A 17,086-nucleotide genomic window follows, 5' to 3' on the forward strand; every position below is an offset into this window, starting at 1 on the left:
CGTTTGCCATTACACTCTCGTAATGTCGTGCTGGCAGGGAAATGTCGGCAAAAATGATGTTACCTGTGACGTGTGCCTGTCAAGATGTTTTTTGCCATAAGCAACCGCACTGCGGTTCCAAAAATTACGAGTGTATGGCACCCCTGTGACTCTAGGCAGTGCTTCTTGCTCGACATGGGAGCTTATTCCTCCAATGTGTGGGTGCATTGCATCGGCTGAATGAGTCTTTGGATCTTCGTCATCGCTCGCACATTATTGGGAGTGGCCACCGGTAAACGAGGACACCAAGCATACCTCCTCTCTCGCCTGCTCTATCGCTTCTTCCGCCCGCGCTTTTCTGGGCAGTCATTGGCTCACCGCGCCGTCGTCCGGGTAACGCGCGCTAATCCTGTGTTTTGATAGGTGCATAAAAGGGACTATACAAACGCTCACAACACAGCCCGAGCTCGCCCGCCTTTCGACACTCGTGCATTCCTTTTTCGTCGGTGCCATTTTTCTTCCAGTTGCCTCTTTGCGCGTATACCGTGGAGCCGCTGGCGTGATGCCTTGTTGTTGCGCAGTTAATTGCAGTAGCCGGCCTGAAAGAGGATTTGCGATGTTCGCCATTCCTCAAGGAAAACGCGATGTCAGTCGGAGAGAGAGGTGGCTCAATAACATAGGTCGCAAAGACTTCGACCCCACAAAAAGAACAGTTCTTTGCGAGGTACCGTGCCAATTTTCTGTTACTTTAGATCTTGCTAACCTTACGTGCATCACAGCAGCTTTTCTGTTTTTAAATTATATTATTATATGACACAGTTGAGACTGAGACATATATTTTTCTTGCAACACGTGTTCTTAGTATTTCGTCATGCTGTTCCAGCTCCACTTTACTCCCGATCAGTTTGAGCCACGAATATTACAAGAATATGGAAAAAAGAAATTAAGACCCAATGCTGTTCCAACACTTTTTCCTCACCTGACTGCACCAAAGCAAGAGAAATCCCCTCCAGAAAGTCACGAGCTCCCAAGCAAAAGTGGGTAGTGATGTTAATCACACTTTTTGTAGCCTATAAAGTACTACAGGGTAAGTCATATAATTATTGATACTGTAAGAGGTTTTTATTTTAGTCCCTACACAGAAACGGCAATGGTCTTCGATCATAGAAATAAAGATCGTTAAGATAAAGACCCTTATATTCAATGATTTGTAACCAAAGTTTGTATCATGCACAGTACCCCTCCTTCGGCGTAGTCAAACTTTGTGTCATAAACGCGGTACCCCTCCTTCGGTGTAGCGGCGAAAAACTCTGGGACTCCAGCTTCCATCTTACCCTGGTTACGGAACAGCCTGAAGTGCGGGACAGCCATGGACTAGAAAGGACAGTGATCACAGGGTGTGAGAGCTGGGCCATCTGTTGGGTGCAGGCATCAGGCATTGTTTTCTGTGTCGACCGTGCCACACATGGAGATGCATTGTCTTACAAGAGAAGCACCCTCTTCGATTGAGTGGGTTAGGAAACTTTCGGGACTAAGCCCCATACATTCGCTTCCGTTGGGCTGAGCTCAGCCCAGACGCCACGGCCAATTGGGACAAACTCGTGGTGCACCACACCGTCAATGTTTCACCGCATGCATATCATCATTTTGTGTCCAACCTTCCTGTGCCCAGCTATGAACTGTAGTAGAAGACCCATGTCAAGCCATTCATTTCCGATATCTAAATTGTGAAAAATAACGCATCACAATACATTTGATGAAGTGTCGTCAATCTGCATCTAAAGAAGTTGTCGACAAACTTCCATTCGTCGCTGAGTTTGCGGAGATGTTAATTTGTGGGGGACCAGTTGTTGGGTGTGAGAGGGACTAGGCTATCAATATTTATGACCAGGTGCAGATCTGGAGGGGAGGTCAGGAGGTCCATATTTCTTCCGGCCTTCCTCTAAATTTATGTCTACACATATTGCTTCAGTGTTGGCCCTAGGTAGTGGCCTAGCTCTGGTGTGCATGGAGCATGCTGTCCGAAACTGCCCCCCCCCCCCCCCCACCAAAAAAAGAAAGAAAAAAGTCCCGGATCTGCCCCTGGCTTATGACTCCCCTGGTAATGGTACCAGCACAGTGGCTTGCTTCTAGTGTGGCTCTAGCTATTCGCAATGTTTTGCTTCCTCTTTTCAGTCCCATCCGAAGAGAGCCTAGAGCTTGATTGTTCCAGCAAGGAGCAGCCTGTCTTTAATGGTAAGTGCAAGCTCTGACGTAACAGTTTCACTTGCAGTGTCTGCTAGTCTGTTCTTTCATGCACATAGCTAAGATGCACATCAAACTTGAAGACACCAGCCAGGAACAGCCATTCTTTGATGGTAAATGCAAGCTTTTCTGGTACAACACTTGTAGTTGTTTCCTACTCTCTTCTTTCATGCAGACCTTCCTGCTATCACACACTTGACTGCAGCAAATGTCACAAAAACAGAGTTCGCTACATCCTCCGATGAGCATTCCTGTAGGGAACATTGCATTCATACATTGGCTTTCATGAGTGGCTATATTACTTAATAGTGCTTTTCTCCCTCTTTTTCAGTCATATTCAAAGGAAACCTAGAGTTTGATGGCTCCATCCAAGGGCAGCCCTTCTTTGATGGTAAGTGCAAGCTTTGACATAGCAGTTGCAGCGTCTGCCAGTCTCTTCTTTTATGCACATAGCCGACAAGCGCATCAAGATTGAAGACACCAGCCAGGTGCCGCCACTCTTTGACTGTAAATGCAGTTAAGCTTTTATGATGCAACACTTGCTGTTTGAGTGTCTGCCAAGTCTCTTCTTTCATGCAGATGTCCTGACTACCACACATTTGACTGCAGGAAACAGCACGAAATTAGGGCCTGCCATGACTTCCGATGAACATGCCTGTAAGACACATTGCGTTCCCGCATATACACGAGTGACTATTGTGGAGTGCTATGCCCCGTTCTATGGTTAATCTTACCATTGAGTAGCTTGCACACCTTTGACCTGTTGCTGTATTTTATGGTTTCAGTATCACTACATCCATTCTTTTCTTTATGAAACTAAACTTTTACATATTATTAACTGCACACACACACAAATGTAGCCTTTTATAGGCACACTTGTCTGCGTTTCCTTCTTTTTGGAAGTCCTCCATATTTCTTCCTGGATTCCAACTTGTCTCACTCTGTGTTGGGAACTGGTTATCATCATGCTCTTCATTTGCTTCTTTCCCGTTTCCTTGTATTGGAACTTAAAAAAATATATATATATCCGCTTGTTAGTACCTCTCATCTGTACGTGTCCTTTGCATTTACCTGGTTTCCCTTTCTGCAGACTACAGTCTGGGATTGTATGGTGTTGAGAGCTTGTTAACCTTCCTCTGAATTAAGACCACCTTGTCACCTTTTTTGATGCTGCTTGACATACCCCATTTCAACGCATCAGCAAATGCTTTCACTTCCTTGTTTGCCTTGTCGTTTCTTTTACACATGTTCCTTTTACTGTCTTATATCCATCAATAGAGGGAATCAGTGTCATAGCCAGAAAAATATTTTGGGTGGGGTTCTATGGGGACTCTACATGGGGGAGGATTTCCCCCTCATTTCCCTCTCCCAAATTCACTCACAAAGGTACAATTTCAGGGGGGTTGTACTCCCTAAACCCCCACTGGCTAAGCCAGTGGAGGGAATAGTGGTTTTGCCTGGATATAGTAAGTTCCAGAGAACTTTTCCCAGTCATTCCGTGAGAGGTTGTTCTGTATACTTCTAGAATCAGTGGAAGTTCTTCCTGTCGCTATTGTCTGTCTCAGCTGCTCTTATCATTTTGGGCAGTGTAACATTAATCCTCTCTACCAATCCATTGGCTCATGGCCAATATGGGCTGGCGGCCCACTCTTGTACTCTTTAGAGGTGAATTGTGGACAGGATATCAAAATCTCGTGAAAATTATGTGAAGCCATCTGAGTGTTGTTTGCGGTGCTGGTATCTTCCGTCATCCTTATCTCCACCTATCTTGAATGGTAATCCACCATTACTATGGTGGGTTTTCCCAGGGGGAATGGTGCGCAACTATCGATGGCTACTTTTACCCATAAGGGTGGTTTTGGTATGGATCTTGGATGCATGGGTTCAGGCTTGGGCCTGTGTTGTGCAAGCTGACATGTTATGCAGTTCTGAAGATGAATGAAGATAGATGTTTTTCCATGTCGTAGTTCATCTCTGGCCACCAGACTTTGTCTCTAAGCTGTTGTCTAGTCTTTGTTATGCCCTCTGTCCTCTGTGGGCTTGCTCAAGAGCTTCTCATTGTAGTTCCTTATTAAGCATAATGATGTTTCTGTTCTGTAGGGGCAGTTAGCCAGATACTGTGATCTCTCTTTTTACCTGCTTTTAGTTGTGGTCGTAATCGTGTTGTTGGGATCTAGTGGCGGAGTCTGTCAGGAATGTCCTAAACTTCAGGGCCAGCGAGGTGAAGCAACAAGTTTCTTTTCTGCTGGTCGTCTTTTATGTTGACTGCTTTGTGATAATAGTCAAAACGCTTGCACCATTGCTGCAATCCTTGAGAGACGTTTTTGTGCCCATGATGAGTAATTTGTCGATGCATAGAAGTTCAGTGTAGTGAACCATTTAGATGTCAATGTATCTTGCTTGCTCGTCGCCAGTGTATAGTGCCACGTTCTGTTTAAACGCATGAAAGTGAAAGAACTGATGTTCTGAGGCTGGAACAACAATAGAAGGGACAGATACATACAAAGCCTCAATTTGCCTAAGAAATTAATGATGAAAGACGAGATATCTTTCATCTTTCACTGTTTATATGGTTAATCTTACCATTGAGTAGCGTGCACGCTTTTGAGCTTTTGCAATTTTTGTATTAAAAGGTACAAGATTGCCAAGATGTCTGTTGTTTCAATATTGTTATAGTTTCGGTATCACTGCGGCTATATTTATTTAGCAATGCCTTTCGGCCTCGTTTCAGTCCCACCCGAAGAAAGCCAAGAGCTCGATGGCACCAACCAGGAGCAGCCCTTCTTTGACGGTAAATGCAAGTTTGATGCAGCACTCGCAGCTGCAGTGTTTGCCAACCTCCTCTTTCATGCACATAGCCGAGAAGAGCATCAAACTTGAATACACTAGCCAGGAACAGACACCCTGTGACGGTAAGTGCAAGCTTTTTCGATGCAACAGTTTTAATGTCTTTCACGCAGACATCCCCACTACCACATATTTGACTGAAGGAAACGTCGCAAATGCAGTGACCACTACATCTTCCGATGGGCATGCCCGTAAGAGACATTGCATTCGTGCATAGAGTTGCTATATTATTCAGCAATTCTTTCCCACATCCTTTTAGTCCTAGCTGAGAAAAGCATCAGGCTTGAGGCCACCAGGCAGTACCAGCCCTTCTGTTACGGTAAATGCAAGCTTTGATGCAACACTTGCAGCTGCGGTGTTTGCCACTGTGTCTTTCGTGCAGATCTCCCCACTACCACACATATCCTTGCTGAGAACGTCATAACAGTGGAATCCGTCGCACCTCCCCATGAGCACGCTCGTAAGTTACGCTCCTATGTGTTTCGACCACGACCTACTATAGATTATAACGACCGTGTCATAATGGGCAACCCCTTCGAGGAGCCCGTCCGCACGACCCGCTAGGAGGCGCTACACATCGGCCCGCGAGACCTACATCATGACTAGGGCCCGGATTTTTAGGCATTTGCCTATAAATGCCTAGAAACGCCTAAATACGACATTTTCGGGGTTGCCTGCCTTTTTATCGACTCTATTGCATTGTAGCGTTTTTAAACATTTTTAGACGCCATAAGAGCCTTTTTTAGAGATGTAAGTGCGAGTGCTGCACTTTGCTTTTCGTTACTGCATGTTGCGTGTTTCTTCCCTTTTTTTTTTTTTTTTTTTGCGTACATTTGATCTAAAGATTTGGCCTCTCTGGGCCTTTCAAGATCTTCGAGAGCGGAAAACTAAAAGTATTGTTCAACATAGTGTGCTTCCCTGCTGCCTCAGCATTCATGTACCAGACGCCAAGGCTGATATGGTACTGTAGCCTATAAACGAGCAAGTTTTCCTTGGTGGAACATTCCGAAACACCAAGAAAGCCAAAGAGCGTACCAGATTAACGTGCCTAGTTTTGCTTTTTATTGCGTATTTTGGCCTTTTTTGAGGCCTAAATGCCTGCCTATTTCTGTCGTTTTTGGTGCCTAAATTTCCGGGCCCTAATCATGACTGGACGATGGAAATTTGAATTTTGAACACGCAGAAGCGGACTTGTACGACTACCGTAGCAGACGACAGCAACAGCTCCTAGGAAAACGCGTAGAATGATGATGATAATCAACTTTAGAATGAAACATCTTCCGTGAGACATACGTAAGCTGAAGTACAAAGTATTGCAGAAATTGAGGAGGCAATAACCGGGCCGATTAGTAGCGCCACCGCTAGCCTCCTAATGCAGCGCTGGGAAGGGGTGCCTATGACATGGTCGCCATAATCTAGTAGGTCATGGTTTTGACATACTTGGAAGGCATAACCTGGTGTCTTTTGCAGCATCACAGAAGGCCCTGCTGGATCGAATATCTGAGCTGGAGCGCCTCCAAGAGGAATTGAATAGGAAACTAGGTCTCGCTAGGAAAAGATACCTCAAAAGCGAACGAGAAAAAGACCAGTTGAGGAAAAAGCTGGGTAACCTCTTCAACGATGACCAGATTACGTCGCTGGAGCGAGCTTCGGCTCGAGGAGTACGATGGGAGACCGACACACTCGTCAAGTCGTTGAAAGTGCGCCTGTCGTGCGGGTCCCAAGGCTATAGCCTCCTAAGAGATTTCGGTTACCCATTACCGTGTGAACGAACTCTCCAGCGCCATGTAGCACATATCAACGGTTCATCTGAGACTCCTGAATGATATATCTACATCTTGGAGCCTTCCCAGTTCATAATTAAACAGTTGTATATAGTAGTATTATATATATAGTGATGAATGGGAATTTTACTACATTGAAGCAAACTATAGCCTATCACCCATTTCATGCCACCACCTTAAGAGTCAAATCGTTGATATAATACTAATAGCATGTGAGTCTCATGGGCTGCGAATTTATGTTGTCACATCTAACATGAGCGGATGGAGCCCAGGTTGAGAACAAAGAAGCCTGTCCATGGCATGTGCGCCCCACTTGCCGAGAAATTTAGGCGACAGCACTGGGCATTTCTGGTTGAGATCGTTGTGTTGTCTTCATGAATTTCTATTGGTGCTCGGACAAAAGCCACATGGAAGCCTGTGCGAAAGGTATTTTGGCTACACTCGAAGTGCAAGACCTGCTTCTAGCAAGCACAACCAGGGACTGAAACCGGAACGGAACCGAAAACCTCTTGGGAACCCAAATTTTTTCAATAACCGTATCCGGAACATAACCACAATTCACCATCGGCAATTAACCGAAACCTGAACCAGACAATGAGATTTCGGTAACCGGTTCATGTGAATCGGTTCAAGTGTGAATGCGAACATTGGATGTGATCTTTGTATCACTTTACAATTTTGATTAGTGGTGTGGTACGTGCATCTGTTAAAGTAGATGTCTTCGTCATGTGTTTTTCATTCAGAAGTTGTGTAGACAACATACCATCTTATGCGCTTGGACCCATAATCGGATGACATATGCATCACATGACGTGTTGCGTATGTACGTCCCTTATGAGCTATAAACAGTATTATTGTGATAACAAGCGAAAACAGAAAGCAAGAAAACAAGCGTTGCACGTTGCTTGTTTCCACATCTGTTTGAACCGCTGAACACACAGTTCCTCTTGCCTTGTAGCTGGTTACAGCACGAGCGAAATGAATGTGCAAGAGATAATAAAGATCGCAAGAAATAATCTTACGGGGGAATGTTGCAAACAGCGAAAGTGCGTTGAAGAGAGAGTTCACTCTTTCTTGGAGTTGCTTGGTTTCCGGTAACCGCGAATATTAAAATGGTGAATCCTGTAACCAAAACTGCTTTCAGATATCTGACACTGAACCATAACCATAACCGTAACCGAACAGATCTTCGTTTCGGTTTCAGTCCCTGAGCACAACGTTTTGTATGTTTCTAAAAGTATACTTTGCAAGATGGGCCAGAGAATTTCGATAGTTTCCACTTTGTGTGCAAAAAAAGAAAACACCATTCCACGGGAATGAATTCAAATGCTGCCTCAGAAGTGAGATGCCAACACAGTTTCTGAGGCCGACTGGACACAGCAGTTGCCTAGAAGAGAAAGAATTGTCGCTTTGAGGGCAACATTCAAGCTCTAGATGACTGGAGCGCAGAGGGTTTTAGGTATAGACTCGCATGATGCTTGAATAGAGTGCGGAAGCAACAGTGGCATAGCCTGAAGGGAAGGGAGGGTTGAGGATGTTTTCCCCCCGCCCCCCCTCGTTTCCCAAATTCATATCTTTTTGGTGCATTTTGGAGAGGGAAAACCTCTCCCCACACATGATTACAGCTATGTCGTAAAGAAAAAAAATTGGGGGGGGGGGGTTGGGAGAGTCTGGATAAATTGCTGGTGCACGCTCTGCGTGGTACATCACTCACAGGAGGTCTCCCTCTCCAGGAATGCCTCAACATTATATCATGATGGCTTCTGGGTGCGCACGGTAGAGCACTGCAAAGGGCCGAGCCTGACCTGCAGACCTGCGGGTTCAGGCCAGGCTTGGGTCCAGTCAGAGAGTTCTTTGGCATGAGTCTGGCTGAGCTTCTGTGCGGCGTTCTTTCAGATTATTTAATCCTGAACATTCGTTTTGCAAACAGAACAGCCAAGTGCCTGGGCCCTTCTTTTGTCTTTCCGCTAAAATGCTACAACATAGACATTGCATTGTTTTCGACTTCGCTATGTTGAGGGTCACGCATCACGCCCTCAGACAGGCACACGAGACTCGATGCCAATGTTTTGCTACAAGCACTGAACCTGTTGGGTGGATTGCATCGCAAATGTGCCCATGTAGCTACCGGCCGGGCCTCGGCCAACCTGGGTTTTCAGCAGCCAGGTCAGGTAAGTCTCCGTGGCATCAGGTAGACGCCGGGCTGGACAGAGTTTTCGGAAGTTGGGCCAGGTACGTAAGACTCTGGGCTATAGGTACGGGTCGGATTGGGCCAGTAAATTCAGTCCCGTGCAGTACTCTAGTGCACGGTACTGGAAGAGGATACTCTAAACTAATGAGCGAGCCCGGACAGTGTAGCATAAGTGCAAGGTCACTGGCTGGCACTGCTCTCCACCACCGTTGCACACTGTCGCTTCTGCGATAGTAATGGCTCCGTGGGTTGAATTACTTCTCGTGGTGCATTTTACTGGCATACTTCACAGGTTTGTAGAAAGAAAACAGGATGTTAAAATGACTTCTGTGCTACTTTAAAATAAGAAAAAAGAAAATCGAGACGCCCATGAGACCCGATCCCCGATCCCTTTGCCCAGAACGCACGCGGCGCGCTTCGCCTTCGCTTCCTCGGACGCGTGCGATCCGGAAGTGGTTCACAGAGAGCATCATGCATCATAGACTGCGCCTCCGCTGGCACCAGAATCAGAACCGGTTCGAAACCCTGCTTTTCTTACTCAGGATCTGAACCATTCGCCGCCTCCCTCACGAAAAACGTTTCGGTTCGACATCACGCAGACTTTTTTCGAATTTTCCCGCGGAACCAGTCCGTCAGAGGGCCGTTTGTTCACGAGGGCCGCAAAACAACAACAACAAAAGTAAAAGAAGGCTGGGTGTTAGGGCTTTTCGGTCTCTGTGTGACTTCGGTCGTGTTTTTTCGACGAAACTCGAGAACACCAACAAGTCCAATTTGATCCCAAAAAAGAGCAGGAGCTGCGCCTTCTTTGGTCCTCCTTTATTTTCTGATATCGGAGTTACCCAATATGACAAGTAAGGCATTTGCGTTAGGCTTAAACTCAACTTCGCTAAATTCCCTGTTCTCGTTCCACGTAACACAAACCGCTAACTGCAGTGTGCCCGTTTATTGTGTTAGTGGTTGTCTGTGATAAGAATTATTTTGATTCACGAATGGAGTCTGCATATTGCAACAGTTCATAACACTGTGATGAAACTCCGTACTGTTCAGCTGTTCATTGACCACGCACAAGGAAGAAAATTCCAGCACAAATTGTGTGTTCTTGCTCAGTGCGGTATTTTTCTGCACAGTATCTTCCTCTCCAGCGGGCTATTTTTGCTTGTTATTAGGGGGAAATCAGCGTGAACTTGCTCGTGCCAAGAACATTAAAAAGCAGCAAGAACACCAGAAAAAGAAGTCTGCCACCGACAAGGATGGCAACAGGGGCCTCACTTTGGAAGAGCGGCGTCACAGGTTTGGTATTTTGAATTTTGATGTCTAAATTCTGAGAGTGACAACAGTTTCAATCAGATTCTGGAAGCCGCCGGTGGTGCGGTAACATTAGCCATACTCCACTTATGTTCAACATTATCCATACATTGCCGAAACCTGAACATGTGCGAGAGAAACGAGCGTACTGGTGACGAATGGTATACAGTCAAACTCTTTTATAGCGAACACCTTTTTAACGAAAATACCACTACAGCAAATATTTTTGCGGTCCCGCTGGAGCCCTATAGGTCCAATAATGGACATCCTTTTTAACGAAAATACCTTTACTGCGAATTTTTTTTGCTGTCCCCTGAGTTTCGTTGTAAAGGAGTTTGACTGTATCTTGAACTTTAACTCGGTTTGATTTAGTTTGGCTTGTTTTATTTTGTTAAATTTAACTTTGTGGTGGAGTTGACCCCGTTCTGTACGAAGCTGAAAAGAGAGGGAGGGGGGGCAGGGGAGGTGCATGTTTTTTTTTTTTTGAAGAAAGGAAGGATAAACTCTGGCAGTGACACTTCAGTGGCAAGGTCTGACAGAAACCAGAAAAGGGCTTCGCTGCCCTATCCTAACATAACCTACACTATACTAAAGTAACCTAGGCAAACTTGGTCTAACCCGATATTGGGTATTGCCCAACATCATTGTCATCACCTCCCTGCTACTGCCGCAGTAGAAGTGTCGTTGCCGTACTTTAACAAAAAAAAATGAAGAGAAAGGTCAGTCAAGGAAAACGGAATGTACTGCTCGCAACACGGTTGCCTGAAACCTCCAGCCTGTGGCTGAGCAGTGCCCTGTCGGCGGTGTTGCGCACGAGGGAACTATACCAATACAGTCTCCTAGGGGAGGTAGAGGGCCACTAAAATGCAAAAACAACTTGCTCTCAAATGAAAGTTCGTGTTTCAATTAGTAAGACTGCTTCTAAGAAGCAGTCTAGCAGAGCAAGGAGCGCGGACCATATGAAGGGAACGGCATGCTTAAGTACATTGAGTGTTGTAACTAGGATTCCAGTTTTTCTTTACTTGTCCCCAAAGAACCCAAAACATATGCTAGTAAAATGTAAAGCATTTCGGATTTATTTGGAAAAATCCACTTTGGGTGGTCAACATGGGCAAACTCATCCTTACCTGGAGGCAGCTTTATATTGGAGCCGCTAGATATGGTACCCTATCTAGTGACACCACTTTGCATGAGGGTATTTCGAGGGAGATCTATCAGATCCACTTCTAAAACATCCAGTGCATAGGGTCTTCCTTTCTCTTTTTCTGTGGACGGTGTTCCTCCTCTTCCTCGAAGCAGGGTGTCTACCAACGTGGAAACTGGGAATTGTCAGGGGAGTTGACAAAAGGCTACTGAAGTCGGGGAAAATCATAAACAAGTGCCGTGACGATGCGCAGCGAATCACGTGTGCCGATCAGAACGGATGAGCCGCCATGCTCTGGCATTACCGACAGCAACAGTTCGCCAGTATGACAATCTTCCTCAAAGTTGAGAGTTGGAGTTGAGTTTGAGTTCCAGTTCATTTCAATCCAGTTCCATTCATTTTGTAGTTCATGCTCTGGATCCTTATCTACAAGGCATAGTTTATAGGAGTATGGAAGGCATCTTGAGCATCTATTCTTTGACTGCATGATACGAGCATACCACCTTCAGGAACTGTCACTCAAAATTTTTCTTTGGAAAGCACGCATTTCCTGAGAAAATTAGTTTACAAGAGTGCCAGTGATCTCCCTCCAGCTTCTGGTGTGTTGTGACGACGGGTCAGTCAAGCACCTTTATTGGCTGCCGAGAATCGTCCGCTACCAAGGCAACCGGTCAATTGCTACGTTTCAAACGTGGGGCAGGCGCTGCCAAATCAAACCGCAAATGAAAAAAAATGAGCGTACGCGCTTTACTATTGGGTGGCTGACGTGACTTCGCAGACTGACAGCTGAGGAAGGGAGTTTTTCTGACCCGCGATATTTGAAGGCCCTCTGCAAGGATGGCATGAGGATTCCAAGGACAAGGATTGCACGCTGCACTCATACTTCTTGTGGGCATGTGTGTCCCAGGAGCTATAATCCCAATTTCTACTATGTCTGTCATATTGTTTTTTTTTTGTTTTTTTTTTCTAGAGCCTCCACGTGCTCGTTTCAAAGGAGCATGTGGCTACAAGTTTCCTCTCTAATCTGTTTTTGGTCTTCTCTTTTCAGGGATGCCGAAGTGATGCGACTAAAACAGAAAAAAGCGACGGAAACGAAAACTCCGGAAGGTGGGAAGTGATGACGCAGTGACATTGAGGCTGTCAAGCTTCACAAAAATTCCCTGCAACAAAATGCACGCAGATGTGTGCATTTTCTTTCTGGTACATTTTAAAATTTTGCTCGTGCCATCGGATCACACTAGCTTCCCTGAACTTTCGTCTGGATCAATGGGACTTCGCCATCCCTCCGATTTTTAAACTGTACTTTTGGTGGTACTGTGTGTAAATAAATCAAAAAATTTTTCACCTTCTTCTAAGGCGCTGCTGTCTTAGAGGTTTGTTGGAAAGAAAGCTCCATACACAAAGGCAGTGCGAGGAGGAAAGTTTAAAGGGGCACTACTAAAGCGCAAAATTTTCTCAGCGCGGAATGAGAGATGCTGTTACCTCGACGCCAATGCAAAAGGAACAGGAGCCATCCTTTGTGTCGTTCATGAGTGAAAGAACCTGCAACTTACACTTCCTTCTCCCTCTCCTTCCCAAGAAGGCCGACATTGTGGAGCACGCTCTCATTGGTCCGATTTGAAAACTATTTGTACAATCACGACACAAGATCGTTTTGGGAGCCCCATCCGAGGCCTCTCCGCATTGTTGGGCTTCTTGAGGAGGAGAGGGAGACGGTAAGTGTAAATTACGGTTTCTTTTGCTAATAAATCATGAACGACACAATGGGTGAGTCCCGTTGCTTTTGTGTTGGTGTCAAGGTAACCGCAATTTTCATTCCGCGAGGATAAATTTTGGTACTTTAGTGTCCCTCTGATTGGCAAGGAGGGTTTTTTTTTTTTTTGTGCATGTGTGTGTGTGTGAGAGAGAAACAGTGTGTGATACCTTATCCCAGATACCTTATCCAGAACTAATGCTTCTTCAGGACACTCTCCCCCAGTTACATATTCCATTTCTGCTTTTGGGAGTGGGGGGTGGGATTTGTGACATGATTTCTACGTCGGTCCGCTTCACAACACGCACTTTGTTTTTCACCGGGACTGCTCCATGGCATGGCACGCGTAGCATGGACTAAAAACACTGATGCACGAGCAGAAACGACGTTGACTGCTTAGCACCGATTAGAGCCCGATATAATTGATTTGAAGTGAACTTGTTTTTGCATCTTGGTGCCCCTTTAAGAAGTCTCACACTGGCTTCATACATATTGGGCCTACATTGCTCGGATCACAAACGCCTTGCGACAGTGGCTTCGCCTTTTGCTCCTGGTACCTGATGTTTTGTACACTTCCACTTCTGATCTACATAGGAATTCCAGAAAACAGGTTTCGTCCCTACTGGGTGTTCCACAAAAATCCCCCACCTTAATAATTCATAACACTCTGCGAGCGATTTTTATTTCTCGTGCGGAGCAGCACAGCGGTGCGCTCTTTTGTTGAGCTATCCGGCTCAATTGCACGTTCATCTGCCTGGTTCACACACAGGGGTGGCTGAAAATAAAGAACAGCCTCACCAGATGTATTCTTTCTCTATCCGACTAGCGCACAACGCCCACAGCCATCACTGGGTGTGCCCTTACTGTAATGTTGATGAATGCATTGAGAGAGCTGCGTCCCCAGTTGGGTATAGAAGGAACACCGAAACGTGTCTTGCGGCTTTCCCTGGCCATCAGCTGGCCCCGATTCAGCTAGACGAGCAAAGGGAACTTTGCTAGGCAAACTCCGTGTGGCTCCCTCTGTCTCAGCAGTCCCGCCTACTAGGTGTGCAAGCTGAAACAGTCAAGTGCTCCTGTGGTGACATCTGGTACGAAATGCCATCAGGTCGTGTACGAGCGGCATTCTTCTCGGACGTGCCTCGATGAGCTAGTAGCAGACAAGTGGAGAGAAAACACCATTGGGGCCAGCCCAACTGCACTGCCCCACTCCTCTATCTGTAGATGATCTCTATCTGAAAGCACCTGTCGTGATTGCTTGAAGCAGACAACTTTGTTTGTGTGTGACGAAGGATGGAACAAGCATTTGGCATCAAACGAGCCTTTTAGTCTAGGATGTGATGTGCGTGGTGGGTCTGGTTTTGGTTTCAATGGTGGTGTGCCCCTTGTGTTCTGCATAATAGTTATGCGCCGCGTCGTCGGAATTTAGGTTACCGGCCAGTCTCAAGGTCGAGGCTCAAAGTTGTGGCGACCACACGTGCCCTTACCGAGCGCCAATGTTGCGCCAAACACGAGAGCACAGGCTTCGAGGTCGTAGCTCTACCGGAAGCAGCAGACGACAGCGGCTCATATAACCTGATCCGAGCGCTACCGATGCACCATCTATTAGGCAAGAGCAGAGGCCGCAGCGCTCCGCCTCCCGAGACCTCCTATTGGCGCGCCATTTGGAGGCGGAGCCTCCCTCACTCTTGGTCAGCAAAATCAAGGATAGTCGAAGGCACTTCTTGCAGCACCTATTCTTTCACCTTGTGATATGAAGCCGCCACGCAAAATATTTTGTTCGGGAAGTGCGAATTCCCCGAGAAAATAGTTTTGCAAGAATGCGCGCAGCGGCAGCGATCTCGCCCATGCTACTCCTGGCATGTGGTGACATCAAGTCTGTCGGCACTTTTTATTGGCTGCCCGAGAATTCCTGCTAGCGAAAGCGCCCAGTTGAGACACAGAACGGACGGTGCGACATGCAACTGCAAAAAGAAAGAAAGGAAAAAGAAGGTGCATGCCTCACCATTGGTTCACTGACTGGACTCGCCGACTGGCAGCTGAAGGAAGGAGCATTTCTAATCCACTAGACTGAAAGCTCTCTTGCACACCAGGATTGCGTGCTGCTGTCATACTACTTTAGACACACTTTTGTGCGAATTCTTCTATTCTTCTTTAACTGCGCTTCTGGTGCCACGTAAATGGTGCCAAACTCTGCTTATAAATGCGTGGAAAAATTAGTGTGCTAGAACTATAGAAAAAGAAAGAGCGTTTTATTGCATTGTCAGCTATAGCTGTGATGGCCCTGATGTTGGCTGCTGGTTTTGGAGTGCATCATTGCCTAAAGAAAGGAAAGTTTCGGTGTTGGAAGTCTCATCAGTAGCCTCATAATGCACTACGTGCTATGTCCTGAATATACTGACCTGGTAATATCCAGTGTGATATCCACTCATATACCACGACATGAGCATGGATGCGAGGGCCTCGTCGTCTCTTACACTGCCGTCAAAGACTGGAGGTGGAGGCGGGAGTATGCCTTGTGGTCTCTGAAGAACAAAACAAGAAGCATTTTATTTGAATGATGATGAGTGCCCGGGGTGGTACTCTACTCCGAAGAAGTTTGTAACGCTTTTTTTTTTTTTGTTTGTTTTTGATGCCATAACGTACCATCATGTCAGGATATGACTTTGGTGAGTGGTTCCAACTGTGCTGGTGTGGTGAACGCTTCTAGGAAATAAAGAGAGAGAGAAAGCGTATACGCATTCGTGGTATTGCCTACGTCCACGGAGTAGTAATTTGCACGCAATACGAATTATACGTGCTGGATGAAGATGTGGATCTCATTTCCCTGTTACATGGGAGACAGCATGATATATCAAAGCATAAACTTGAAGTGCCTTACTAGTGAGCCTAAACTTGGAAAGTCCATAGGAGAATGCTTCGGACTGTGATTGGAGCTAGACGTGTGAACGGCCTGAATATAGAACACGATTTCATTACTGACTCCACGATTCGTTTTGGTCTTGTACGTACACTCCTTGCTCTTGCTTGCTGGACCTGTCTCGCCTTTTTGCCTTCGGATGGGGACAAGTCTGACAGCTGAATGCACTCCTCATTTCCGTACCCTATGTAGTGTACTGTGCAGTGTTCCCCTTTGATGCATTTTATCTTGGCTTCGTACGTCACATTGTCGCCAGAATAAACGCATCTACAGTAGTCTCCTTGTTTCCATTCACGAGCCTAAAACGATATTTCTCGGTTATCATGACAGCTCCTGACTATGTAACTGTAAAGTTAACACTTGCGTTCTGGACTTCTTTATTGGCTGACGTTTCACCTGATCGTTGTTTGTCACGTCTCGACATCTCCGCCTGCAAACAAGTTAGCTATCCAGTTCAATTTCAAAGACTTTTCCCGCGAGCTCGAACCTTGATTTTTGACATCGCACGGTCGTATGCTGCTATCATCTCCGTATCGTCCCATATTTCGTCATCTTCGTTCTGTAATCAAAAGAACGATTTTCTATAGGTTATGGAACACAAAATGTTGAGAAAGTTCAACCGTGATGTATGCATTCGTACCTTATTCCGTGTCCAGAGAACCTTCCCGCTTGCCATCAATACGTTTAATACTGGTTCTAACGGCCTCAGGGAAAGACTGGAAACGCTATGCTAGAGATTCTGAAAAAACAATAGTCTTTACAATTGAACGCGTGCCTCAATCATGTACACACAAGCGATTCACGGTTCCACTGGTTCCACGGTCTAGGTTCAACGTCTTTCCGCTACATAAACACAAGCGCTAGTGTCAACTGACTCTCTGCTGACTCTACTGTCGACAAAAGTGTCAACAGAAGACGCAGC

General features: G+C 46.0%; 2 protein-coding genes across 6 annotated transcripts; one reads left to right on the top strand and one right to left on the bottom strand.

Annotated features, from left to right (window-relative positions):
- The first annotated feature begins 272 nt into the window (after positions 1 to 272).
- LOC135387422 (uncharacterized) lies at positions 273 to 6,950 on the top strand. 3 transcript variants are annotated; one of them, XM_064616627.1, is made up of 14 exons: positions 274 to 703; positions 863 to 1,016; positions 2,155 to 2,214; positions 2,283 to 2,336; positions 2,399 to 2,476; positions 2,555 to 2,614; positions 2,677 to 2,730; positions 2,803 to 2,880; positions 4,955 to 5,014; positions 5,082 to 5,135; positions 5,184 to 5,261; positions 5,330 to 5,389; positions 5,453 to 5,530; positions 6,541 to 6,950. In XM_064616627.1, the coding sequence occupies exons 1-14, from the start codon at positions 542 to 544 to the stop codon at positions 6,894 to 6,896; spliced, it is 1,386 nt and encodes a 461-aa protein (XP_064472697.1). In that variant the 5' UTR covers positions 274 to 541; the 3' UTR covers positions 6,897 to 6,950. The 3 variants fall into 3 exon arrangements, with proteins under 3 accessions (XP_064472698.1, XP_064472697.1, XP_064472700.1); XM_064616628.1 differs by lacking the exon at positions 2,399 to 2,476 and having other exon boundaries at positions 273 to 703; XM_064616630.1 differs by lacking the exon at positions 863 to 1,016 and having other exon boundaries at positions 276 to 703.
- An 8,525-nt stretch (positions 6,951 to 15,475) lies between these two features.
- On the bottom strand, positions 15,476 to 17,045 carry LOC135387423 (survival motor neuron protein-like). 3 transcript variants are annotated; one of them, XM_064616632.1, is made up of 9 exons: positions 16,957 to 17,045; positions 16,805 to 16,903; positions 16,652 to 16,723; positions 16,529 to 16,594; positions 16,257 to 16,463; positions 16,126 to 16,197; positions 15,891 to 15,950; positions 15,647 to 15,769; positions 15,476 to 15,564 (listed from the first exon to the last, which is right to left on the bottom strand). In XM_064616632.1, the coding sequence occupies exons 2-9, from the start codon at positions 16,838 to 16,840 to the stop codon at positions 15,508 to 15,510; spliced, it is 693 nt and encodes a 230-aa protein (XP_064472702.1). In that variant the 5' UTR covers positions 16,841 to 16,903; positions 16,957 to 17,045; the 3' UTR covers positions 15,476 to 15,507. The 3 variants fall into 3 exon arrangements, with proteins under 3 accessions (XP_064472702.1, XP_064472703.1, XP_064472701.1); XM_064616633.1 differs by having other exon boundaries at positions 16,961 to 17,036; XM_064616631.1 differs by having other exon boundaries at positions 16,805 to 17,017.
- Positions 17,046 to 17,086: the final 41 nt, after the last annotated feature.

The sequence above is a fragment of the Ornithodoros turicata genome, chromosome 3 (assembly GCF_037126465.1).
Source record: "Ornithodoros turicata isolate Travis chromosome 3, ASM3712646v1, whole genome shotgun sequence".
Classification (NCBI taxonomy): Eukaryota; Metazoa; Arthropoda; class Arachnida; order Ixodida; family Argasidae; genus Ornithodoros; species Ornithodoros turicata.

Coding starts and splice junctions, on each gene's coding strand:
- LOC135387422 (XM_064616627.1), top strand. CDS start 542: ATGCCTTGTTGTTGCGCAGTTAATTGCAGTAGCCGGCCTGAAAGAGGA. Junction 1,017..2,154: donor TCACGAGCTCCCAAGCAAAA/GTGGGTAGTGAT, acceptor TCCTCTTTTCAG/TCCCATCCGAAGAGAGCCTA. Junction 5,531..6,540: donor ACCTCCCCATGAGCACGCTC/GTAAGTTACGCT, acceptor TGTCTTTTGCAG/CATCACAGAAGGCCCTGCTG.
- LOC135387423 (XM_064616632.1), bottom strand. CDS start 16,840: ATGGCAAGCGGGAAGGTTCTCTGGACACGGAATAAG. Junction 16,595..16,651: donor GTGCGATGTCAAAAATCAAG/GTTCGAGCTCGC, acceptor ACTTGTTTGCAG/GCGGAGATGTCGAGACGTGA. Junction 15,770..15,890: donor AGTCATATCCTGACATGATG/GTACGTTATGGC, acceptor TTTGTTCTTCAG/AGACCACAAGGCATACTCCC.